The 26,733-nt window shown below is 41.2% G+C and overlaps 3 protein-coding genes across 3 annotated transcripts in view; all 3 read right to left on the reverse strand.

Moving 5' to 3' along the window:
* Positions 1-7,141, reverse strand: part of ZC3H11A (zinc finger CCCH-type containing 11A) — a 28,128-nt gene extending 20,987 nt beyond the window's left edge. Inside the window, exons 1-3 of the mRNA XM_066261641.1 lie at positions 7,005-7,141; positions 6,099-6,218; positions 913-1,036 (exon numbers count right to left, since the gene is read on the reverse strand). Coding sequence (XP_066117738.1) covers positions 913-1,036; positions 6,099-6,218; positions 7,005-7,058 — 298 coding nt within the window. The 5' untranslated portion in view covers positions 7,059-7,141. The remainder of the gene's footprint in view (positions 1-912; positions 1,037-6,098; positions 6,219-7,004) is intronic.
* Positions 7,142-9,151: 2,010 nt separating this feature from the next.
* On the reverse strand, positions 9,152-9,250 carry LOC136326144 (uncharacterized). Its single transcript, XM_066261642.1, has one exon. The coding sequence runs from the start codon at positions 9,248-9,250 to the stop codon at positions 9,152-9,154; it is 99 nt and encodes a 32-aa protein (XP_066117739.1).
* Positions 9,251-9,780: 530 nt separating this feature from the next.
* On the reverse strand, positions 9,781-14,748 carry ZBED6 (zinc finger BED-type containing 6). Its single transcript, XM_066261640.1, has one exon. The coding sequence runs from the start codon at positions 13,857-13,859 to the stop codon at positions 10,917-10,919; it is 2,943 nt and encodes a 980-aa protein (XP_066117737.1). The 5' UTR covers positions 13,860-14,748; the 3' UTR covers positions 9,781-10,916.
* Between the last annotated feature and the right edge of the window lie 11,985 nt (positions 14,749-26,733).

The following is a 26,733-nucleotide window of genomic DNA, read 5'->3' on the forward strand; positions in this document are numbered from 1 at the left end:
ACCGGCGACCTCAGCATTCCCAGGTCGACGCTTTATCCACTGCGCCACCACAGGTCAGGCCAACAAGAAATACATTTTAAGAGACAGTAACTAACACTGTGAGCCACCAGAAAGGAGTGAGGCTATTTTTTTCCCCACTTAAATAAAGGTGACTATGTAGCCATTAAATTTTTAATTACACAGAAAATGTAGGTTTTAAATGGCTAATCATTCTACTAGAAAATTACTTTAAAAGAGACTTTGGAAATAAGTATTAGCTTTTGGTAGAGCATAAATTTTATTTTAGATTGGTCTATAGCAGGGTTAGCAAACTTTTTCTATAAAAGGCTGGACAGCAAATATTATAGGTTCTTTAGATCTCTGTCTCAATTATTTAACTCTGCAGCAACAGCACAAATTTGGCCACAGAAAATATGAAAATGAATGGGCATGGCTTCATGCCAATAGCATTTTTATTTCATAAAACAGGTAGAGGAACCAATTTGCCAAACCTTGCCCCAGAGAATCAAGTTTCTTCAAAAATTTCTATGGGTCTGACAAGAGAATTGGAATGCAATATGCGATAGTAATCTAAATAAGTGTTTTTCAAGTGCTGGTCTGCCAGAAATTTCATCCTGGTCTGTAAGAGTTAATTACACTAATATTGTATGAAGAGACTGATCTAACCTATAAGGCCAAGAAACACTTATGAGGCAACATGGCTTTTAGCAAGTTTTTGACTGTGATTCTGATACTTAGGGTTTATAATGGTATACAAACCACTTAACCTTAATAAAGTTCAGTTCCTTCTTCTGTAAGGAGTAATACTACTCTCACAACAGTAAAAGGAAACAAGCATATAAAGTACTTTCTACAATATGCATAGGTGTTCATTATGTACTAATTATTCTTTTAAAATTAAAAACATCTCACTTTTGCTTGGAGGTAGAAAAAGACCTTCAACGTAGCGTCCTCTGTTGTGATGGAAAGCGCAGTTTAGTTTTTGACATCCCACTGGTTGATTTTCCCAATAACAAGGAATCTCACTGCGTTTTTTCTGTAAGAGGGAGAGAAAAACATTGATTTGTGTTCCAATTACTTATGCACTCCTTGGTTGATTCATCTATGTTCCCTAACCAGGGAATTGAACTGTAACCTTAGTGTACTGAAATGACACTCCAACCGAGCTAACCAGCCAGAGCTATTCGATCTGTGGAATACTTACTGGATTTAGTTTCTAAACGAAAAGCAATACACAAACAATTAAAACAACTTGGAAAATAGAAATAAATGCCTGCTATGCTACTCTCCAAAGAGAATCACTTATTCTGGTAAAGATTTTCTTTTATTATTGGCTACTGGCAATGTTTAAATGCTCTGTATTTTATTTATTGATTTTACAGAAAGAGGAGGGTACAGGGACAAGAAGTAGTTGTTTCACTTTAGTCGTTCACTGGTTGCTCCTCATATGTACCTTGACCAGGCAAGCCCAGGGATTCGAACCAGTGACCTCAGCGTTCCAGATCGGTGCTCTATTGACTATACCACCACAGGCCAGGCTGGTACAGAATTCTTTTAGTTAAAAAATGTAAATGTGTAGATGCACACTTAAAGGAAAGGTATTTTGTATAATTCTGTACATTTCATATTTAGCAACATATCCTCCATAGTAACATTCTCCAACATGATTATTTCCCTAAATTTTTAATAGGTATACAGCACATGGACCAAAGGTATACACAGTTAGGCTCCTACATCCTTGTGGTCACAATATTTTTATCAATTGATCAATATATAACCTTGTCTTATGTGTTTGTGTTTAAAGGCACCTTATTTAATATAAGGTCTACTGGAGAGTTCTGTCTGTTTCTATCACAAGTTGCAACACGTAAGTATATGTTTATTTGGCGCATGTGTGCCTATTTTTATCACTTAATGTATACATACTGACGTAGCAAATTAACTAAAACAAAGTAGATTCACGTTAGTCTTATGTGTGAAGTGATAGTGTACCCATGGCTACTGATAAAGTTCATTTACGCCACTGTAATTTTTATGAATTTCAACAAGGAAGAAATGCTACAGAAGCGTGTCTGTCGCATCCACCATATTCCTCGGACTTAGCACCCTCCGACTATCACTTGTTTTTGTCCTTACAAAATTTTTTGAAGGGCAAAAAATTCAAAAATGAAGAAGATATCAAACAAGCACTGGTTCAATTTTTCGCATCAAAGATAAAATATTTTTCAAAAATGGGATATACAAATTGCCCTCACGCTGGCAAGAAATCATTAATAATAATGGCAATTATATTATTTAATAAAGTTTATTGACGGTAAGAAAAATTTGTATTTTGTTTTATTCCAAAAACGGACAGAACTTTCCGGTAGACCTTATATATATCTCGTTCATTCATTAATATTGAACTCCAGGCCAACAGTACAACTCACAGTTAAATCAAGCTTTATCTATTACACAGATTTTCTTTCCTGTGCTTTGAAATATTATACAGTATTGCAAGTAAACAAATTTGCAAATCTGGAATCCCTGAATAAAAAGTGACTATATATATAAAGGGTTTACAGTAAAAAGGCTCTTTTCCATTCCTGTTCCCACCTCCATAGCCATTGTTGTTAAATTTCTCCTTTATAGTTTGATTTTTAAAATGCACATGCAAGTGAAAATAAATACTAATTCCTCCCCCCCCTTTTAAAAATAGCAGCATATTACACACCTTATTCTGTCCCTTATTTTTTCACTGATAATATATCCTGATCTTTCCATATCACCTTAAGTAGTTTCCTCTTTAAAATTTTTTAATAGCTAACCAGCATACCACTGCATAAATGTAGTAAAAATTATTTTAAATGAAGATTAGGTTGTTTCATATATTTTACTAATACAAATTATGCCACAAAGAGTAATTCTGCACCTATCTCATTTTGCACCTGAGACACAGATGTAATGGCAGTTTTGTAAGATGCAGCCAAATAAGCTTCTGTTCAGAAAAGTTATTAAAGCAGCCCTTTTTTTTTTTTTAATATTTTATTTTATTATTATTATTATTATTTTTTAGAGAGGAGAGGGAGAGAGAGAGAGGAGAGACAGAGAGAGAGAGAAGGGGGGGAGGAGCTGGAAGCATCAACTCCCATATGTGCCTTGACCAGGCAAGCCCAGGGTTTCAAACCAGCGACCTCAGCATTTCCAGGTCGACGCTTTATCCCACTGCGCCACCACAGGTCAGGCAGAAACTAAAGCAGCCCTAAAACTGCTATCCTTAGACATGTCTGCTTGCAGCACTGGCTCTGGGTGGAATGTGGAAAGTTGGCACTCAGAATGTGCCTAGACTGTGTAAATATAGCTTATGCTGAACACTGCCATCCTTCTGGGAGTCTGGAGTTTGGTAAGCACTAGCTAGAGGGTGCCTAGATAATTTGCCCCAATAAAAACTTTGGTCTCTTACGAGATTTCCTGGGCAGAAGCATCACACAAACTGCTGTATTTTCATGCCTGGGGGAAGTATTCGCTCTGTGTGACCTCTCATGGGAAGGAGAGATCATCAAGAAAATCACAAATGGATTCCTCCAGACTCTGCCTGTGTCCTTTTCTCTTAGGCTCAGAAAGTGTATCTTTACTATATCACTGTAATAAATCTTAGCCAGGAATACAACGATATGCTGAGTTCCATGAGTTCCTCTAGAGACTCTCTAAATATAGATCTTCTTAGAGACCCTGACACAACTTTCCTAGCAGTTGTGCCAATTTAAACTCTGCCAGCAGGTTTACACCATGACTTCTCAAAAGTTACAGAGTATTCCTTTCTCTCAATTTTAGTGAATTCCCTATTTGGAAGACAAGCAGTACAGAAGACCATTATGAGACTATAAATCTGGAACCAAAGCTAGAATAGCTCGATGAGCCCAGGCATACAAACTACTATTTAGTCTCTTCCTTCATACCTCACCCCTCCACAATTCAGGTCAAAGTCATTAGGTAAGGCTAAGAGGGGTAGGCATTCAGACTGGGAAACAGAAGGGTACATGGCCCAGAACAGGATGTTAGACCCTGACTGAGATAAGGAAAGTGTCTACATGACAAGCTGGGACTGGCATAGGGTTTCAGAACCCATGCAGAATTAGTAGGCCTTTTGCATAGGAGGATGGCCTAGCCCAGTGTTGGAGCCTGAGCAGAGTGAACAAGGCAAGCAAAACTTCTGTGCAGAAGGGATCCCAATGTAGGCTGAGGAAAATGTACTCATCCAGAGTCCAGAATGTGGATCCAGGACCAAGCAGGGTGAGAAAGGCAGGGTCTTCCTAAGTGGGGACATGGTGCAGAGTTAGAATAAATGAGACTGAGCACCTCACATAGGAGGGCTGCCCAAAACAGAGTATCAGAGCCCAAGAGTGTGAAAAGGGCATCCAAGGGGGGCACAGAGAGCTCCAGAATAGGATGTTGAGGTCCAAGCAAGGTGAGGAAAGAGTCCTCATGGTGAAGCAAGGAGCAAGGCCTGGAACAGGGTGTTGGCATCAAAACAAGGTGAGAAATGTTCCTATGGAGAAGCAGCCTTATGTGTGATGTCAGAACCTGAGAAAGGAAGAGGCTTGGGATACAATATTGGTTTAAACGACTAGAGGAGTGTCCAAATAAATAATATTAAGGACAATGAGAACTAAGTTTCTCACTTTCAGAAACAAGAGTGACAAGTACAAAAAAGGAGAAGCCCATAGAGTTGATGAACTGGAGGCTTCTATGTGAACCCACATTTTCAATACATAAGCATAAAGTACTAAAGATGTAAATATGTGTATGTATACACATTTATATATTCCCTTCTTCTGGCCACTGTAAACCTAGAAACAGTAAAGTCCAGGAGCTGCTCAAATCTTACTTTCATATACTACTTTTCACTAAAAGGAACTGGAGCTCCTTGGAAATATGGTTGATTCCAGGGCTAGAGGAGGAAAAGTACAGAATGAGCCTAGAATATCTTACTGAGCCAGAAAGCAAAGAGGTCTTCAAAGGACACAAAACCAGCTTGAAGGGCTCTTAACAGCCAGATCTAAGTCTATTTGAGGATAAAATATAATGATAGTAATGGAATGGAGTACAACACACTGAATAAAATAGGAAACCACATGTTTGCACAAATAAACCACTGAAAAAGATGAAAGTCTGATGAGAAATGAGATATTTACAGGGTCTCAAAGTACCTCTCCATAAAAAAATACTTACTACAAAAAAGAAAAACTTTACAGTGAAGGCAATCTGTAAATACTACCTTAATGAAGTGATCAAAGTCAACATCACCAGTAATGGAATAATAAAAAGTATATGCCACCTAATAATGGTATGCAATGAGAAGAATATCGCCTCTGTGATATCCCTGCCAAAGATATAAAACCTAAATTTAGTCGTGAGGAAATCAGACTAACCCCAATTGAGAGACATTCTACAAAATAACTGACCTGCAACTACCAAAAATGTCAACACCACTGAAAGGCAAGCAAAGATTGAGCAAATGTTCTGACCAAAGGTGACTGAAGAGTCATGACAACTATATACAACACTTGATTTTAGACACACCCCCTCTGTAATAAAGAACATTACCAGTAAAATGGCAAAACTGTAGTCAGATCTGAGCATTAAATGATGGTAATGCATCAATGTTAATTTTCTAATTTTAAAGGTTGTATTATGATTATATAGGAGAATGCCCTTATTTGTAGAAAATACTCATGAAAATACTATATTTAGAGGGTATAGGGAATGTCAGTAATTTACTCCCAAATGTCTTAGAAAAAAAGTTTTATATTGTACTTCAACTTTCCTCTTAAGTTTGAGATTACTTAAAATAAACAAAGAAATGCAAGTACTCCCCAAACAGATATAGATAACTTTTACATATCAGATACATTACCAAACTGCCTCCCAAAAAAATACCAATTCATACTCCATAACATGTAGCTATTAAGTAAGCATTATAATAATGACAGAAATTTCACTGGATCATTCTTAAAAATTTAACTCACATGTTATACAAAATATAATTTCCCCTTAACATCTTTTATTGGCCCACCATGACACCAGACTACTTATTATAATACAAATTCAAAACTCACATCAATCTCCATGTGCCGAAACCTGCAAACCTGTCGAAAACAGCGTCCTTCTTGCCATAATGTACAAACAGTTTCATTTCCTAGTGCAGCTTCACAGTGACGGAATGGACAGCTGTCACCCTGTAAACAAAAAGAATAATACAGAAAAGAATTCTGATACCAAAATAGATCCCAAGAAAATGTTCATTGTAACAGTTTCCTGGCATCTAGACAAACACAGAGTAGTAAGGAGAGATAGGCAAGACAGAAGACAACTGAAACAGGATAATCAAAACAATCAGAGGTCAACAAACTTACAATTTTCTACAACCTATTTCCTGATAGTACCCTTCATATTCTCTAACAACATGAATGACACAAGCTGAGAGATGACATAAGTTGAATAAGACAAGTGGGAGTATTACTCTCTAAAAATACATTGTACAGTTCATCTTCAATTCTTTCATATATCTCAACTTGTGTAATCAGCTTTTGATGGAAAATCAGAAAGGAAGTTAAAAGATTAGGATTTAAGTATAATTCTATGCTTCACTCTATCCTTTATACAATGATATTATCAAATGCTACTGTTGTGCAAACTGCTATTTATAAGGACTTTTGTTCAAAACTGTTCACTGTAAACACTGAACCAGGATGATTTAAGTCAAGTTTTTGTAATAATATGTGCATTTATTGAATTAAGTCATAAAAGAACAGAAAATTGCAGATTAATCTAAATGGAGGTCCAGTAAAATCAAGCAGGAAACCAATTCACAAAGAAAAAGCAAAAAAGCCACAAAAGTACTGTATGTTTACAAGATGGCTTTAGTATTCAGCAGGAAAACAACTTAGTATATTGAAAACATCTTATCCAATTTTATTAAGTAAATCATAGAAAGAACTGATTTTAGAGTCTGCAATTCTTACTTTGGTACATGTAGAATAGAAAAAAAAATAGCAGTCTTCTCCTTGATTAGGCATGCTGGGTAGATCCTGAGACCAGAAGTGGCTTCTTGAAAACAAGCCACTGCTTCTTCAAAGTGAGGACCAGCTTCAAGTCCTCTTGAAATGGACTTAATCTTCCAAAAGACAACTCAATCACAGAAATCGCCTTTAAAATGTAATCCTAAAGTGAGAAAACAAGGAATTAAAGTATTTCAGGTAAATTCTTTCAACTTCCTCCTCCCAATCATATTACTAATGAAATCACATGGCTAAAACCAAATTTTAATAGTATTACTATGTATCTGCCTACACAGACCATTGTAAACATTCTGATTAATATTTTATTCTTATGTGATATTGTATATTCTCATCTAAAATGTAAACTTTTTTTGTTGTTTTGTTTTTGTTAGTGGGGAGTGGGGGGTAGGAAGCATCAACTCCTATATGTGCCTTGACTTGGCAATCCCAGGGTTTCAAACTGGCGACCTCAGCTATTTTTGTTTTTAAAGGCAAAACCCAAAGGTCTATTGAGGAAGGATGCATTAAATTGTTGTACATCCATATAAAGGTACACTGTGTAGTCATTAAAAAAAAGATGAGGCAGAAATGGGTATGAATCGGAACTATGTTGTGTAACAGGTGCTTCTCTCTGAGGATATATAATCACAGGGAGATTTTACCTTGGCTACATTGTTTTTACTTTACAATGTGCATTTATTATCAAAAAGGGGAGGTGGTGTCTCTACCCCCAAACCAAAAGCTTATAAGCAATTACAAGAAAAAAAATGTCTTGACAATGTCAAAATTCTTACTGATCTATGAAAATTATGCCTTAAATTACAAAAATGTTTACTTCTTTTTTTTTTTTTTTGTATTTTTCTGAAGCTGGAAACGGAGAGAGACAGACAGACTCCCGCATGCGCCCGACCGGGATCCGCCCAGCACGCCCACCAGGGGCAACGCTCTGCCCACCAGGGGGCGATGCTCTGCCCCTCCGGGGCGTCGCTCTTTTGCGACCAGAGCCACTCTAGCGCCCGGGCCCTCTTTGCTCCAATGGAGCCTTGGCTGCGGGAGGGGAAGAGAGAGACAGAGAGGAAGGAGGGGGGGGTGGAGAAGCAAATGAGCGCTTCTCCTATGTGCCCTGGCCGGGAATCGATCCTAGGTCCCCTGCACGCCAGGCCGACGCTCTACCGCTGAGCCAACCGGCCAGGGCCCAAAAATGTTTACTTCTTTAATGAGGAAAAAACCATTTCCACACTTACATTAGCTGGTTGCTCTCAACAGGAACATCTGTGTCTTCACTGAGTTCCAATCTACCACGCCTGTAGGTCGAACCAACACTCAATCCATGAATTAATAATAATGAGGCAGAAAGAATTTTCTTCCTCACATTGCCAAGGAAACCTCTCAGCCACAATTCAAACACAGGTTGTGTTTTTAAAACATCTCCCAACTACTGGGAGAGTAAGTCCATTCGAATAACCTTTGTCAGACTGGAGACAGCTAGGGCTAGTTATCTCCTCAAAAGTAAAAAAAAAAAAAAAAAAAAAAAAAATAGAAAAAGAAAAAAAAACAAACAAAAAAAGTTCATTTAAAAAATGAACTTGAGATTCAAAGGATTCTTTTTTAAAAATCCATCTTCCATAGCCGAACAATATAATTTAAAAAGAAAAAAAGAAAGAAAAAATAAAAAGAACACCAAAATTCAATAAGATCCAATTTCTGGTCTTCAAGATTTCTTCACCTATTAAGAAAAAAACAGAAACCTTCCCCCATCTTTATTATATGTATAATAAAAGCATACTTGTATGTAAAAATATAAAGTGTTTTATGTACATAATATTCATATATACTAACTGGCTTATACACACACATACACACACACACACATACACACAAATGTGTAGAAATAAAACATCTGGGTAAGTTTTCCCTTTTAAAATACAATACAAAAGCCTTTAGATTTGGGTTCATTATAAAAGTAGTGAACTTACTCTTATACCAAAGTATCATGAAGTATATAAATGTCACACAAAATTTTCCCAGCCCACAAAGTAAAGATGAAGGGAAATCCTTACACATATATCAATGTGTAAAATATAGATGTTTGTATACCATCTTTTCCATCTTCAGGGAGTGTTTAACCAAAAAAGATAGAAATGGATAGTTATAGAGTAACTACAGAGTGGTACAGCAAGCTGTAGAAGGCAAAGCAGCATTGCAGCCATACTGAACTGGCACTGTCAAAATACAGAAAGCTTCTAGTTAAGGGAAGATTTTTTTTTCTTTTATACCAACACCAGTGTCAACTGGCATGACATTCAATATTGATTGGCCCTGCAAAGGCTTGCTTATGCAGCCTAGTTTCAAATTCTTTACTACTGATGGCTACAACTAAAGATGTTGTAATTATCCATTTACTCCAGTTAGTAAAAGGGTAAACTTTTGAAGTTGAAATTTTATTCCACAATGGTACATTTACCATTTAAGAATTAAAAAAAAAATTTTTTTTTGATACATAGAAATGAATTCTAAATTTTGAAACCAGCCCAGTAACAAAGCAATTTTGATTCTCATGTAATAGACACTACATTATTTCTAGGCTAAATCTTGCCAAAATACTATCCAAGACAAAACTAAAATCAAAACTTAAAAAAAAGTGGACACCTTTTACTCACACTTAATACTAGTCAATTTTCCAGGAAATTTTTGGGCAGGGAATATCCCCAAATCTAAAATGAAAAAAAGGAAAAATTGGGATCTTACATTAGTTATTCAGTCTGAAACTTTTAACAGACTTTTATTAAAAGTCATCATTTTCTGGCCTCCTACTCAATCACAGAAACATACTTCTAGAGTGGAAAGGGACCTTAAAAATCAGTGAGATCAATTCTCTCATTTTACCAGTAAGGAAATGATTCCTAACATGTGAAAATATTAATTGCTTATTTTTAGTTACGAGAGGCCAAAACAATTTCATAGAAAAGAATGCAGTTTTATGAATAATTCATTATATTTTTAAAAGCCTGAATTTAAGATCACTTAATATCAGAAAAACATTCTTAGAAAAATGGATACTAGGTTTGTCAGACATGGATGGGACTTTCATTTTCATTTCCATTCAGTCTTTTTCAAATTTGTAAAATTTTACTATGTCATTTACCCATAAATAAGTGCCTATACAATCTTTGTTTTTATACTATTTTATAAAGGTTAAAAAGGTCATTTAAAGATTAAAAATAAATTTTCTTAATTGTTTTCTAATGTTTCCCTTTTATATAGATCCAGTCCTACAAAGGGTAACTCAGTAAGTTGCCCAGTAACAAAGCAATTATAAAGCTTTATAAAAATTATAAAGCTGACCAGTATGAGGAGGCAATTAGAAATTTCCAAACATAAAATAATTTAGTGAGTTTTGTTTTTGCCAAGCTGTAAGTACAAGTACAAATTGGGGTTTTTTAATAGAAAAATGGGGGTGAGGGAGATACCAGCTTAGTATGCTTTTTTCCTCAATATCATTGGTTTCTGAGTAATCAAATTTTCCATGTTGGGAGAAATTTTTATTTAAAACAACTACTAGCTTAGTTTGCCAGTCAGAAATAGCCCAAGGACTTTCAATGCTGCACTATATTTTTTTAATTTAAAAATATTTTTCTCACAACTGGTATAAACAAATTTTAAGTGACAGCTACAATGAGTTGGTATTGTGAAAAATCATTAATCTTCACTTTGCAAAAATTATCTCTGAGCTATTTTCAGCGCTTTCTGTGTTCTCAGGTTTCCCCAGACTCTGTACAAAGAATAATTAGTTAACTATAAGTAAAAACTAGAGCAATCAGAATAGAGTAACAGACCGAGAAGCTACCCATTTTCAATGGAGAAAGGAAAAAGAAATTAAGATAATATTTCTTTTTCATTGCTTTGAACAATGTCATTCTCAGGATCCCAGCTCAGAACCAATGTAGAATAATCATATTTAACATTTTTCAAGTTCATTTTCAGAAACATCAGCTGTTCTATATTGTCAAAGTCCAGGCTCATGATCTGCTTTGGACGAAAGTGGCTATTTGCAGTAAAGATACATTCCGATTGCCAACTACACATGGGGCAGCTTAGATACTGAATGGCAACTTGGGTCAAAGCTGGCCATATGCTCACCTTCCTCTGCCAGTAAATCAAAGGGTCATCACCTCCTGAAATCTCTGAATACTTCTCTTTGAAGTACTCATCCACTACTGCTATAGCAGAAGGAAACATGAAGCTTTTGCTTCCAATGCCAACATTATCTGCAGCTGAGCTATCAACAGACCCTGAATTGGAGGTGCCTTCTCTTGTAGATGAAGTAAATGCATCAGTTTCTACAATAGCTGAGGGATCAGAAGATTCTGAAGTTGCAATCTGACAGTCCTCTGGTGAAGATTCCATATAATTACAAACTTCTTCAGCAAGAATCTGCTTATAAGTTTCTAAATCAGCACCTTGAGGGAAAAAGTCTTCCAAACTATTTTTAAAGCAAGGATCTAACAAAGCAGCCAATATACAGGGCTTAGATTTGAGCATGGCACTTAGTAGGGTGTCAGTTTCAAGTTTCAAAGATAAACTGTCCACCAGATTGAGGGCTTGTGTAATACCTCTGACTTGAAAATCTTCTCTGAGTTTCTGCAGGGAAAGGAGTAAATGATGAATTAGGGGTAGCACCTGATTCAGTCCTGTGGTCTTCACACTCACTTTCTGGGTGGCCTCCTCAAACGGTTTAAGAATATCATAAACGTAAGTCATTAGAGTCCACTGAAGGGAAGTGAGTACAACTCCACTGGCTCTGCCAAGACTATGGTGAACTGAATAGCAATGCTCCAAGAGCCACTTTAACATATGAAAGGTAGAAATCCAATGGCCAGTTTCATCCTGCTTCAAATTCTTCCATGGAAGTTGGCGATCATTTTGAAACTCTTGTAGTATCTGACGGGCCTTAACTGAATGACTAAAATGATGACAGGTTTTCCTAGCTGCCACTAACATATTCTCAATGCTTTTGTGCTCACAGAAAAAATCCTGAATGACTATATTTAAACAATGCAGGAAGCATGGCACATGGGTAAAACCGCCATCTTTGATTGCATGTACCACATTAGAGGAATTGTCAGAAACAATGAAACTAGGAATGAGGAAATTAGGAGAAAGCCACAGACCAATCTGGTCATTTAATTCTTGTAAAATATTGGTTACTAAACAGTCTTTGGCCAAACCTGTTACACAAAGCACTGCCCACTTTCTAAAATTTGTGATCCAGCCATTATTGGAAGAAGGTGCAGTGTCCAAGGAGACCCAGTGTACAGTCACAATAAAATAGTCAGTGGATGGGTCATGGGTCCATATGTCCACAGTCAGGTGGATCTTTTGGCTTTGAACATTCTCCAAAGTCAAGAAAATTTTTTCTCTGACCCAATCGTATAATTGAGGTACAGCCTTGGTGAAGAAGTAAGTTTCAGATGGTAACCTATAGTCAGGGGCTACAATCTGCATGAACTTCTGAAAGGCTGGGGTTGAGAAGTAGTTGTAAGGATGCATATCCTCTACAATCATTTGAATAATCGCCTGACTTATTTGACTGGAGACTGAATTTTCACAATATGTTGTTTCTCTCTCCTGGGCATGCATCAGAGTATCTTGCTCTGCAACTGGAAGAGGACTCTCAGATCTCCTATTTTCAACCTCTAACACAGGAGGTCCATCTGTATCAGAGTCACTAAGGTCCTCAGCTGCTAAATCTTGGCTGCCTGTAGACTTCTCTCCATGCAAAGAGTCACTCAAGAGATTTCTCTCAGTTCCAGCCTCATCTAATCCATTTCCAACAGCACCACTGTCTTTGTTGGCAACAGCCCAATGGATGGGATGTGTGGCCTGCAGGTGTCGTTGAAGTGTTGAAGTTCCTAAGTGAGAACCTGGCCTACCCCGGCTCACGCTTCTTTTACATATATTACACACAGCTCTTGAGATGTGCTGAGGATCAGTATAAAAAAAATTCCAAACTGCAGATGTCTTGGCTCTTGTTCCAGGAATTAAGGCATGCTTGACAATGTTACTTTTGATGAGAAATCTCCCCCTTTCCGCCCTCAGGGCATCAGATACAGATTTATCACGTTTCCTGCCCATTCTATTATCATCTGATGGATCAGTAGGAATATACTCAAAGCTTCCACTGCTTCCAGCAGATGAAGGAGATAAAGGTACATCCAAAGTAAAATCCTCCTCCCCACTAGTGACTCCAAATTTGTTGGCCCTTGTCCAGTGAGGTGAATGCCTTGCCTGCAGATGTCTTTGAAGAGTAGATGTTCCAAGATGACTGCCTGGTTTACCCCTGCTAACACTTTTTTCACAGAGGTTACAAATAGCCCGCCAGGTATATTGGGGGTCAACATGAAAGAAGTGCCACACAATGGAGGTCTTGGCTCTAGTACTAGGTAGGTAGATCTGTTTTTCTATATTGCTCTCAAAAAGACGTTCTTCATCCTGCTCAGAGGCACTGGAAGCTAACAAAGCAGGGGCATCTGCAACAGGCCTCCCAGATCCCAAATCCTTATTAAACTTTTTCACAAGGATCAGTTTCTTTCGTCGCCTTTTCCCTTTAATTCGCAAACCCTTCTTTTTTTTCTTTTTACCGGGCAATTTTGCCTCTTTATCCATTCCTTCTGCCACCATCTTCCTCTCTACCACAAGTTCTTTATCTGTATTAGAATTAATAGGAACACATCCCAGAATCCCAGCACCACTAAAAGTGCTGCATCTTCTGCTAGAAGAGAGTGAGGGCACTGGTACACTTAGGGTACATACACTCATTCTCTTTATGTCTCCAAAACTCGTACCAGAATCTGTTAATGGGTTTATTACTCAAGCAGAAATACAGCTGTTCCTCTTTACTTACATTATCTAGTCTCCAATTTCTATGGGGAATCAAATTCCCTTTGGACCAATAACTTCCAAGCCAGGTTATTTTTGGAGGAAAAGTGACAGCAATGGAGAACATTCCCAAACTCTTTCTCAGAGGGCTTTAAGATCCCTTCCAACTTCCTGAGTTCTGAATTCCAATCGTCCAATCTCCTCAAGTTACAGAAAAAGGAACTGAGGCCCACTTTTGTTCAGTAGCAGCTAGAAGCCAGGTTTCCAAATCCCAGGCCCATGTTTTTTCTGCTTCATCAAGAACTGTATCTGCTTTAAATGCCTTCAGCTTTTAAAATATGTATTTTTATAATGCCTCAGAACATCAATGTCAATTTCCATTAATTCTGAAATTATTTTTAGAAAATTTAATTTAAACAAAAACATAGTGCATCATTCAACACGGATCATTTAGGACTGTGATTTGTTAATATAACCCTAAAAGTCAATTCTGGAACACTAAATCAGACTCCACATACTGGTCATTAACAACAAATGCTAGTTGCCCCTCTCAGTTCTAACTAAAAGTACTATAATTTTAAAAAATATGGATGGCTACAAAATGCTTTGAGAATAAAATTAAAAATCAAGGTCACAAGATGCATTTCCAATTTAATGTTTGTATCGAGAATTAATCCAAGTTTAGTTTCAGAGACTTTTAGACTAAAGAAGTTTTATCGCTTGTAAATGAGTAGTAATAAGCTGGACTCCGTATGAGCAGCAAAAACTAAAATGCGCTTTAAACCACTTTCATTCCTTATCGATTGCCCCTCCCCGCCCCCCCATACCTACATACATTTACCCTAAAAAGCATCGCTATCATTAATTCCACAGCCTCCTTCTCAAGGTCCAGAACCAGGGCCTGGAAGATGTCAATAATACGGGCCTTCCCCATAGGAATCCGCACCGATTATGGGAGTTTAGGGGGTGTTCTTCATTACAGTTTCATCAGAACGGAAGTGTCCCTGTTGCTCTTGACTCCGATGCTGAGGGCTGGGGATGGGAGTATAATTAAGGTAGGGAAGGAGTGTAGGATACCGGAATAAGGTCGGTGGATTTCTGTATGTGGAGTTTGAGAAAACCTCCAAAGTACTGGGACCCTGGAGAGGAATGAGAGTAGGTAAATTCAGCTCCCGGCACTGAGGTTAATTTAAGCAGTGGAGGTCCGCCAAACTAAGGAAACTATGGCCCCGAAGAAAGCAATGTAGTATCAATTCCTGCTCCAGGAGTCCAGGAGCAAGTCGGCTTTCTGGGGCTGCTCTGGGTTCCTAGTTTCGCCAACACCGGATGTGGGGGAAGGGAGGAAGGTCGGCGGGGAAGGGAGCAGGCGCCGTGGGGGTGGGGTTAGGTAGGCTGAGGGGGGGATGGCAACAGCGGGAGGCCGGGGCTCCCCGCCCGGCTGGTGAGGGCAGCGGACGGGGGAGGGGGATGGCTGTCGTTACGGCGGGGTCGAAGGACCCGCTATGACTTCCCGGGCTAGGCCGCGACCCAGGGGCGAGGGGAGGCCGCGGCCACTCCCCTCGCCCTCTCCCCAACCTCCCCAGCCCCAAGCCACCCGGGAATCAAAAAACGGGTTTAGTTACCGGAGAACAGAAACTTTACCGAACTGAGGACACTATTCGCGACTCCTGCTTGCTGCCACGTCTTTCTTCTTTCTTAGCCGCTGCCCTCCGCCGTCCTCACAGCAGAAACACCAGCAGAAATCCAAGACTGCCAGCGTCAAAGATGGCGCCCGGCTACAGGCTCATCTCTAAGACCGGGCGGTTAAAGTGCCAGCACGACGCAATCGCAGGGATTCTGGGAGGCGTAGTTCCTCTATGAGGCTATGCCTAAAATGGCGGCCCCTGTCCCAGCGTCACGTGAGGCGGGGTAGGTGGTAGGCCCTGAGGTTTCTTCTTTCCCGGAGAACAGTTAACGGGCGAAACCATCTTTGATATTTTTTTTAAAAGTTAAAAAAAAAAAAAGTCAAATGAGGAAGCGGGAAACGCGTGAGAACTGTGACTACCAGGTAGTAGACGCTGGTTTTTCGTACCAAAAGTTTTTGCTTAAATAATAAATTGCCCCAACTATGTAGTCATCTAATTTAGAAATAAACTAGTACTTTTCCCATGCAACGTTGAAGGATTTGTGCATTCAGTTTTATTTGAAGAGGTAAATTAGGCTCTGGGGAGTTGTATTTCTTAAAACAAATTTTTGTAGTGCGAAAACCATTCCTGTTCACTAAAAAGTTCGTGAGGATTGCGGGAGAAGGAACATCAGCTTTGGCCTCCTCAGTTATTAACATTAGCCTGTATTTTCCCATTTGAATGTCTTTACTTTTTTTCCTCCAGTTATAAAAGTAAGACATATAAGTAATTTTTTAAAAATATGTAAATAATACAGATATATATAAAGTAGAAAGTTTATCTTTTATAATCTCATTCCTGCGGAGTAATCTTTCATTAATTTAGCATATATTCTAACTTTTTTTGTATTCAAATATACTTAAATATATCACTCTGACAAATTAGGACACTAAAATGCCCCTGAGTTAGAGCTGCAACAGAACTTACATAGGTTGGCAACAGTTTACTGAAATGGACACAGTTTTGCTACTAAGAAAAGACACACTTTATGGTAAATCAGATGGGGACTCTAGGTACCTTTTATTTCCTCTGGGGCTTCTTCTGCCAGCTACCAGCTTGGTGAAGAAGTCCAGTCAGCCCAGAACTGGGTCCAGAGTCTCCTCACACTTGACTTTTATCTCCCGTCAAGGTTAGAAGTCACAACAGCAGGATCCTAGCTCCAGTCCCTATCTTACATGACAATACTCTGTGGTTGCTATGTCAACCAGACTTAACAAACAGATGCTGGTAACCAATATCTGTCTGTGCCACTCCACCTATATTTTTTTCAATTTAACACACGGCTTTTCAAATAGCTGAAGGGTTTTCCAGCTTAAGACTTTCCAAGCTGTAGTGTGACTGGTATGCTCTATACGGGGTTGGGCAAAAGTAGGTTTACAGTTGTATGGAAAATAATATAATAAATAATAATACAAGAATAAACTGTTTCATGTACTCAAAACTGTAAAACTACTTTTGCCCAACCCTATATAGTTATAGGCAATTGTGGCATTCAAATTCTTTAACAACGGGGCCCTGGCTGATTGGCTCAGTGGTAGAGTTGGTCTGGTGTGTGGAAGGCCCCCCAGGTTTAATTCCTGGTCAGGGCACACAGGAGAAGCAACCATTTGCTTCTCCACCACTTCCCCTCCCTTTTCTCTTTTTCTGTCTTCTGCTCCCACAGCCATGGCTCAAATAGTTCGAGCAGGTTGGCCCTGAGCATTGAGGGTGGCTCTGTGGCCTCACCTTAGGTATAAAGTAGCTCAGTTGACCAAGCAATGAAGTAGTGGCCCCAGATGGGCAGAGCATCCCCAGTAGGGGGCTGGCAGGGTGGATCCCGGCTGGGGCGCATGTGGGAGTCTATCTGCTTGCCTCCCTGCCTCTCACTTAATAAAAAAAATGTTATGAAAATAATTTAACAACCAGTCCTCTGCCCTAAAAACCATTTTAAATATGAAAAAACAATATAACAAAAGGTAGTTTATCATTTCATGCATATAATACTTAAATAAGAACAATAAAAGAGGTACACAAAACTAGATTGGGCATGGGGAATACCTGGATCTTATCTATAACTGCATCAGGGATAACTTCCATCTTACCCAACCAAACAACTCTCAAGAACTTTACAGATAACCCAGGTCCTTGTAATTTGCCCTTCTTGACCACCCAGCCACATGCTTTCCAATGGGACAGCAGGTAGGGACTGCTTGCTCCAATTTTGGAAGAGAGTCACTGTTTAGTAGCATGATATAATCAATATAATAGTACATATGAACAGCTAGCATGATATAATCAATATAATAGTACATATGAACAGCTTCTGGCTGTTTCTATTTAGCCAGATCAGCAGCCACCAGCCCATGATATAAGGTGGGGCTATGCAAATAGCCATATGGTAATACTGTAAAAGTCCATTGCTGCCCTTCCCAAGGGAAGGAAAATTGGTCTTGACTCTGCAGCTATGTCAACAGAGAAAAAGGCATTAGCCAAATCTGCCACAAAGTGGTATGTCCCCAACTCATGGCTCAGCTGAATCATCAGTTTCACTATTGAGGGATCAGCAATGTGCAAAGGGGGAACAACTTTATTAAGTTCTCTTTGATCTACTGTCATTTGCCAGGTTCCATCTAGCTTGCACACAGATCATACCAAGAAGTTGTAAGGGCTGTGTGCCTGCCAGATGACCCCTACCTTTTCTAGTTCGAGGATCATCCCTGTGGTTTCTTCATAACTGCCTGGCAGGTAGCACTGCTTTGTGCTAGTCATGCACCAGGGAAAGGGTAATTGCAGGGGAGGATGTTCTGTGTGTCCCCGCAGCACTGCCTTCATGATCTGGACCCACAGATGAAACTGCCTGACTGTGATTTTCAACTACAGTCCTCGTAAGACATCTATCTCCAAAATATACTCAGGGATAGTAGATACATATACCTTGTATGGTTTAGGAGGCAGTCGTTTTGTCCCCAATGGAATAGTTATTAGCTTCACTTGAATAGTTTGGCCTCCATAACCATCAGTGGCCACCAGGGTCCCAGCAAACTGCTCTGGGTTCCCATAGAGGAGGGAACATTGTGCACCTGTATTCACCAAGGCCAACACCCACTGTACATTAGAAGGGGACCAGTGGATTGATAATTCCATGTGGGGCCTCTGGTCCCCTCTCATACCTGTTAGATGGGTCCCTTGGCCTTCTCCCTATTCAAACTGGAACAACAGGTCTTGGGGGTCCTCCACTCCTTCAGCTGTCTCCATCATATAATCTTGCAACCGTGCCAACTGCACTAACTGTTTTTTTTGTTTGTTTGTTTGTTTTTGTTTTTTTTCTGAAGCTGGAAACGGGGAGAGACAGTCAGACAGACTCCCGCATGCGCCCGACCGGGATCCACCCGGCACGCCCACCAGGGGCGACGCTCTGCCCACCAGGGGGCAATGCTCTGCCCCTCTGGGGCGTCGCTCTGCTGCGACCAGAGCCACTCTAGCGCCTGGGGCAGAGGCCAAGGAGCCATCCCCAGCGCCCTGGCCCTCTTTGCTCCAATGGAGCCTTGGTTGCGGGAGGGGAAGAGAGAGACAGAGAGGAAGGAGGGGGGGTGGAGAAGCAAATGGGCGCTTCTCCTATGTGCCCTGGCTGGGAATCGAACCCGGGTCCCCTGCACGCCAGGCCGATGCTCTACCACTGAGCCAACCAGCCAGGGCCTGCACTAACTGTTTTATTGATAGTTTCTGGGGCCATTCATTTCAGTGGCTGGAACCTCTGCCCTGGTCGAAGCAGCAAAAGAACTTTAATTAGATTTGCAATCTAATTTCTCCCTATCTACCTTGGCTGCAATCAAATCTTTCACATCTGTGTTCTGTACAATCAAATCTACCCACATCTGTAAAGGGTAACCTTGACAGGCCACTACTCTTGTTAGTTGTGGGAGCAGCACGGGCCACAGCCCACACAGATTTATGGTTCCATGCTGCCTCTACCTCCCCCAAATATGCCATTGTCTGTGTAACCATGTTGATGGGCTTCCCCACATAGAGGCTCAAGATAGTGACTAGTGACTGAAAAAGGGATGACAGGGCACTGCAGATAATAAGGTCCCTCATCCCTGCCATAAATACTTCCTTACCTGTCCCATGAGACCTCAGATCGAAAGCAGCATTCTTCATACCTAGTTCCCAAAAGACCTGCTGCAGCTCAGTATATGACTTTCACTGCCCCCAGCAAGTCTCCAGCCTTCTGCCAGACTGCACAAATGGCAGCCATCACCCATTCTAATAGGGTATGGTGTCTTGGGTAGTTATGGCAGTTCTGAAGATGTTTCCTCAAGGAGGAGTGTGTGGTAATAGCAGCTAATTTCTCCATTTCTGTTCAGGAGAGTGTGATGCCATCCACCCCTGTGTCCCACAACCACAGCCACCAAGCTGCCAGGGACTTGGTGGGTTTCTGCCTAAATTTTGCCCCTAACTCCATCAACTTGGTGTAGGGCTGGACTACAGAGTGCTCAACTACTTGTGGAGGGGGTTGTGCCTGCCCCTGAGGCTGCTTGGCTGCTGGGTTTTTACTTTCTGGGTGACCATCAGCTGGGCTCTGAGTCTGCCAATGGCAGTTTCAGCCCTAACCTCCTCCTTCTCAGAAGAGGTGGAGTTGGAAATACCTGCTACTGCTGGCTCAGAGTCTCTCCTCTGGCATGAATGCAGCTTCTTCTTCAGTGAGCACTTTGGCTCTTGTGGCTGCTCTCAGCCTAAAGCTGAAACCTGAGCCCTTGAACTCGCAGTTGTTTCTCTAACAACTGTCACTGCCAGTGTTTGGCTTCTAAGACAAACTGCAGCTCTTGGACCCATATTTCCTTCTCAAGCGAACATTTCAACTCCAGGCAGAGTTGATGTTAAGTCTGTGTTTCAGACTGTAGCTCTCAAACACAGTCGCCTCCTTCTCTAACACTCATTCCAGTTCAAGCCATCATTGGTTCTCAGCCTGTACCGTGACCTGGAGTTCTCAAATTTGCAACTTTTTCTCCAGTGACTTTTTCTTCCAGCTCATGCCATTGTTGGTACGCAGTCTGAATCTCATCTTGGAACTTTTGACTTCATGCAGCCTCTCAAACAGAATTTTCAGTTTCTCCTCACAGGGCTGTAAAACACACCCAGACCACAGCCTCCAACAGGATAGCCACAGGGAACCATATGCAGGAAAAGAACAGCCACTCCTCTAGTTCACCTTTAAAGAGTGTTGGCAGCTCCATACCAACATGATCCAAATCCTGCCCACTACACCAGATGTAATGTGTGTGGTCAAGGCCAGGTAGGTTCACGCTGGATTCAGGCAGACAGTATAGGAACTATGGAGCTGGAAAGTGTAGGGCCATTACCTGTTTATTGGAGGCTCACAGAGATGAGAGAGCAAGTAAGCAAAGGAAAACTGCTTTTTGTAATGCAGGGCAAGGGATCAGAAAAATTGCCCCTCACAGTGGCAGTTGAGGAAATCAGGGAACTGCACCTCACAGTGGCAGGACAGCAATCTAAGAGAATTTCCCCCGAAGGAAAGCACCCATAGCTTTTCATAGAGATCCACATATGGATTTCTGCCATGTACTCACACACTAATCATGCAAAGTGCTTGTAGCCAGGAAACCAGTGAGCAAAGCTAACACAGATGTTCCCCCCCACACACACACACACAGGCCTCTCAGGTAAGCTGCACTGAGCTGACTGCCTTCACTGTTTCTGCCATTTGAGCCAGCCCTTATAAAGGTTTCCTAGAATCTTATTTCAACCAATAAGATTGAGGGTTTCCCCATCCAATCGGATCTGAAGATGTGACCCATCAGTGGCTTTATTCTGACCAATCAGGACAGTGCCATTGGACCAGTCAAACTGTGAGGATTTGGTGTTCTCATATGCATGAGGACAGACCAGTCGGGAACCAAGAGTGGGGTCTTCTATCTATATAAGCCATGAGAGTGCACTGCACATTCAGGACTGAAGACTGTGTTTCCCCAGCTAGAACTGAAAGGCTAGGCCTGAAACAAGATGTATCAAGCAGGGAGGTGCTGCATCAAATTGAGCTGTTTCACATCAGTACTGTTTCCACAGTAATTCTGTAAAGTTTTCTTCTTCACTACACCCCAAATTGGGGATTCCTGTTGACACTGAACTGACACCAACAACCATTAGCTGACAGTCATTAGTGCATAGAAGCCTACCATAAATTTTTTTATCTTCTTCTTTCTCCAAGTCAGAAGAGAGGAGATAGAGAGACAGACTCCCACATGCACCTCAACCAGGATTCACCTGGCAAGCCCTGTCTGGGGCTGATGTTCTGTCCATCTGGGGCCATGCTCGCAACTGAGCTATTTCTAGCACCTGAGATGGATGTTCCATGGAGCCATCCTCAGCACCCAGGGCCAATGTATTTGAACCAATTGAGCCATGGCTGCAGGAGGGGAAGAGAGAGAGAGATAGAGATAGAAGGAAGGAGGAGATGAGGAGAAGCAGATGGTTGCCTCTCTGGTGTGCCCTGACTAGGAACAGAACCCGGGATATCCACATGCCAGGTGACACTCTACCAATGAGCCAATTGGCCAGGGCCACTTACCATGTTCTTTATAACCAATACCATAGCAAGGCTGTTTTGCAATGTTTCACTAATTCCTTTTTTGATGGAAATCATCATATTTCAGTTTCCATTAGTCTCTGCCAAGGGGAAAAAGAAAAATAATAGAGTGCCACAGACCAATGCGACTTGTACTTGTCCAGGTTCTGAGTGAGAATGGTGTGGAATGAAAAAATAAACTCAGAGAAAAGAAGTATGGGATTGGGAGGTCTCTGCAAGCTGATGACAAGCCAGAGAAAAGCCACCTCAGGTTTGCTTTTTTATATAGTGCAGAGTCATATGCAAAATAAGAAAGTCTCTGATACAAAGTCACATATCTGAGGCATAAACAGGAATCCTCTTAAGGCATAAACAGGAATCCTTTAAGGCATAGACAGGAATCCTCTTAAGGCATAAACAGGAATCCTTTAAGGCATAAACAGGAATTCTCTTAAAGCATAAACAGGAATCTTCCCACCATGCATAACTGAAATCAACAGTTAAACGAACAAAGTGTGAGGGGAAGGGCATGAAGATTACCTCTAGCAACTTAATCAAGCAAGTGAGGTGGGAGGATGTGCAGCAAGGACCCTGTCAGCTTACTGCCAGTTACCCACACCTCTGTCTCCCACAGATCTAAACTGCAAGGGCTCTGTCAGCTTGTAGTCTCCCATAGTAGAGTAATAGGAATATTGAAGAGAACAGAAGTTGAAAGTCTGGAGCTCTTTAAAAATGGGAGAACAAGTCAGCTGATCCTTCGAAGGCCAGCGGACAGTCCACATGAGACTCCTCCATTCCCCAAATATACACAAACAGAATTCTCAGGAGTGGAGGTGGCCTTGTCCCCTGTATGTTATAAGGGGTTAAAGTAGACCAAGGACACAATGCCAGATTTCTCCTCCTCAAACCCCACCTTGAATTTAAATGAATTCCAAACAAATCTTTAGAACTCTTCAGAAAATAATTGACAATAGATTTTACACTAATGTAAGAGCAAATGTCTTATCGAGCCCATTTGAAAAAAAAATGCACAGTGGGAAAAAAGATGGCAGCGGAGTAGGAGGACACACAGACACCCAGCTCTCACCACCAAACTGGAATACAAATCAATTAAGGAAAAATCAGCATGAAAAACCAACTCTGAACTGCAAGAACAGCTCTCAAAAACCTAGGAGCAAAGAAGAAGCCACAACAAAGTAGGGAGTGCCTGAATCTCCCCTGCTTACAAAAACAGAGGGAGGGGGGGTGAGGCTGAGAGCCCAGAGGAGATCTCACACAAGGGAAAAGAGCAGAAACTACTGCTCACAGCCACTTGCCTGGCGACCAGGGAGCAAGGTGTGTTGAAAAGACCAGCTTATCTCCCAAGTGGAAAGGACAGGGAGAGGGACAGACTGTGAGGGGCTAAAGAATGCAGGAAACAAACTAAAAAAGCTGACTAATCCGTGCTGGAGGTGGCCATAGCTGGGGAAGGGACTGAACCTTCCACAAAACAGTACTGAATTGCTTCCGGATCAGAGATCTCTGGACATCTATCCAGCTCCAATCAGCGCAACAAAACACAGCTGAAAACAAGAAGTGGGGAGGAGGGGCAGTAACTCAGGTCTCCATGGAGATCTGAGATACACCTCCCCCTACTAAAGCTGAGAAAACACCCTGCCCCCAGTGAGATTAGTTGACTAAAGAGGCCTTCAGAGTCTCAGGTTACACCCATCGCATTCCTGAATACAGTTTCAACAAAGCCCCCTGCTGAGATCATTAACAAGACTATCACCTGTTAAGAAAACAAACAAATCAAGACTTCAAAGCTGCCCAAATCCGAAAGTGGATTACAGATAACAGCTGATACCAACCCAAGAAGACCTAGAAATAACACAACTGAAAACTGGAGGCAGACAACACCAAGCCTAGACTCAACCAAACCTACAAATAAAACACCCAAAAACAGACAATGAGAAGACAAAGAAGTGCAATCCAAATGAAACCACAAGAGACACCTTCAGGAGATGAACTGAGTGATATGGAAATAATCAAACTTCCAGATGCGGAGTTCAAAATAATGATTGTAAGGATGCTTAGGGATCTTAGAACAACAATGGATGGTCATTATGAACACCTAAATAAAGAAATAGCAAGTATAAAAAAGAATCAGTTGGAGATGACAAATACAATATCAGAAATAAAGACCACAATGGAAGGAATTAAAAACAGGATAGATAGAGCTGAGGATCGAATCAGTGAGTTGGAGGACAACTGGAATGAAGGCATGAAAGCAGAGAAGAAAAGAGAAAAGAAACTCAAAAAGTCAGAGGAAATTCTTAGAGAGCTCTGTGACAACATGAAGAGAAATAACATCCGCATCATAGGGGTTCCTGAAGAAGAAGAAAAAGAACAAGAAATAGAAATTTGTTCAATCATATCATAGCTGAAAACTTCCCTAAATTAATGCAAGAGAAACTCTCACAAGTCCAAGAAGCACAGAGGACTCCATTAAAGAGAAACCCAAAGAAACCTACACCAAGACACATCATAATTAAAATACCAAAGCTAAGCAATAAAGAGAAAATATTAAAAGCTGCAAGAGAAAAAAAAGTTATTGTGACATTCGAATAAACGCCATAAAATACATTAATGGGCTTTGGAAATAACTCCAAAGGAACTAGTCTAGTAAGTACAGCTCATTCCCAGGATGACTAGGAACTGATGAGTCCTTGAGATAGGGAAGTCGTCAGACTCCCAGGATGACTAATGTTAGATTCAGGGAGTACTGACATGCTGGGGCTGCCAAGAGTGTACAAGGTCCCTGTGACGCTGAGAACAAAGAGTTCAGCAACATCCTGCATTGAGTCAGAGACCCTTATCAGAAGTTTATGTTTGAAATTCTCCACTGAGTAATACCCCCCCTGTAACTGCGCACGACCTCCCTAGCCAATTGCTAAACGCAAAATTCGCTTCTGTATGAACCGCTTGCTTGCTACGCTATAAAAACCCCTAGACTGTAGGCGCTTGGTGTGACTCTTGTGACTGCCACCTGAGCTCACCCCTGCGCAGGTTTGTTTTGTTTTCTTTTTCTCTTGGCCATAAAACTTTGTCTGAAACTCTCCAAACGTCTCCAGTGTTTGTTTTACCCAGCGAGTGCAACATTTATGGGGGCTCGTCCCGGGATTCCCATTACGGGAATTTTGGCTGGGGACAGGCGGTGAGTATTTTGTTGTGGAATTCCTTGTTTCTGTAATCTGGCTCCGGAGCATTTGCAGTCTGTGGTGGCAGACAGGACGCTGTCAGAGACCCGCCCAGACACTCGGGCCAAAGGGCAGGATGCTGCTGGCTGAGGTTTCTGTTTCTGTTTGAAATTGATTGATCGTTTTAAAGTAGTGAGCTCACTCGCGCTGCGCCGCGCTGCTGTCTGGTTGTTTGTTTAGCCTGAATGACTGTGTGGGAAATTTTGTGTATTGCCCTCCTGGGATTTGCTGCACTGTTGTGTTTGGTGTTAATCTGTTTGCCAGTACAGTGTGATCAACGTTCATCTATCTGGATCACCCTGCTTATAGGGTGGGGAATCCTGTGTGTTGTCTTTGTAGGACTAGAAGCATACCTGGCTGAGAAGAACAAGTACCGTGAGATGGGACAGCAAGAATCTACACTTAAATCCCCTCTTGATTGCATTTTAAGTAACTTCTCTGATTTTCAGAAGAGAGCTCAGGGTTATGGGGGACCTCCACCCGATCGAGAAACTCTCCGGACCTTAAGCCAAGTGGAGTGGCCATCTCTTAAGGTTGGATGGCCATCTGAAGGAACCTTTGATCTGCCCATAGTTTTTGCAGTAAGAGCCATTATATATCAGGTGCCTCATCCAGATCAATATGTGTATATAGATATTTGGATAGATATAGCTACAGACAAACCTGGGTACATTAAGAGGTGCATAAAAGCTAATCAAAAGGTTAAGAGAGCTATTTGTGTGAGCGCAGCAGACATTAAGCCTCGCCCTCCCTCCGCTCCACCTGCACCTGAAAAAGAGCCTCCCAAATCGTATCCGGTCCTTCCTGACGTTACTGAGGATATAGTAGACCCTGTAAATTATCCTCCTCCTTATCAGAAGCCCAGGGAGCCGGATTCAACTGTGCCCGAGAATGTCCAGAGTCCTCCCCACACTCGGGGGGGGGAACCCCTTATGCTCAACCTCCCTTTGCTGGAAGTGCCCCAATGTTACCTCTTAGGGAGGTGCTGCTCCCACTAGATGAAGGACCACACGCACTGTCCCGAATGATTTATATTCCTTTCTCTACTAGTGACCTTTATAATTGGAAACAGCAGACCCCGTCATTTTCAGAGAAACCCCAGGGGTTAATTTCTTTGCTTGAGACTGTTTTCAGGACCCATTAACCAACTTGGGATGATTGTCAGCAGCTTTTGCACACTCTGTTCACAACAGAAGAAAGAACCCGCATCGGCCAAGAAGCTGAAAAAGTATTTAAGGAAGATGGGGGCACTGAAAGGGAACTAAAGAGGACGCTCCCCAGGAGCCCCCCCAGTTGGGATCCAAACAATGTCAGGGGTAGGGAATCGCTTACCCAATATCGCCAGGCTC

The sequence above is a fragment of the Saccopteryx bilineata genome, chromosome 2 (genome assembly GCF_036850765.1).
Source record: "Saccopteryx bilineata isolate mSacBil1 chromosome 2, mSacBil1_pri_phased_curated, whole genome shotgun sequence".
Classification (NCBI taxonomy): domain Eukaryota; kingdom Metazoa; phylum Chordata; class Mammalia; order Chiroptera; family Emballonuridae; genus Saccopteryx; species Saccopteryx bilineata.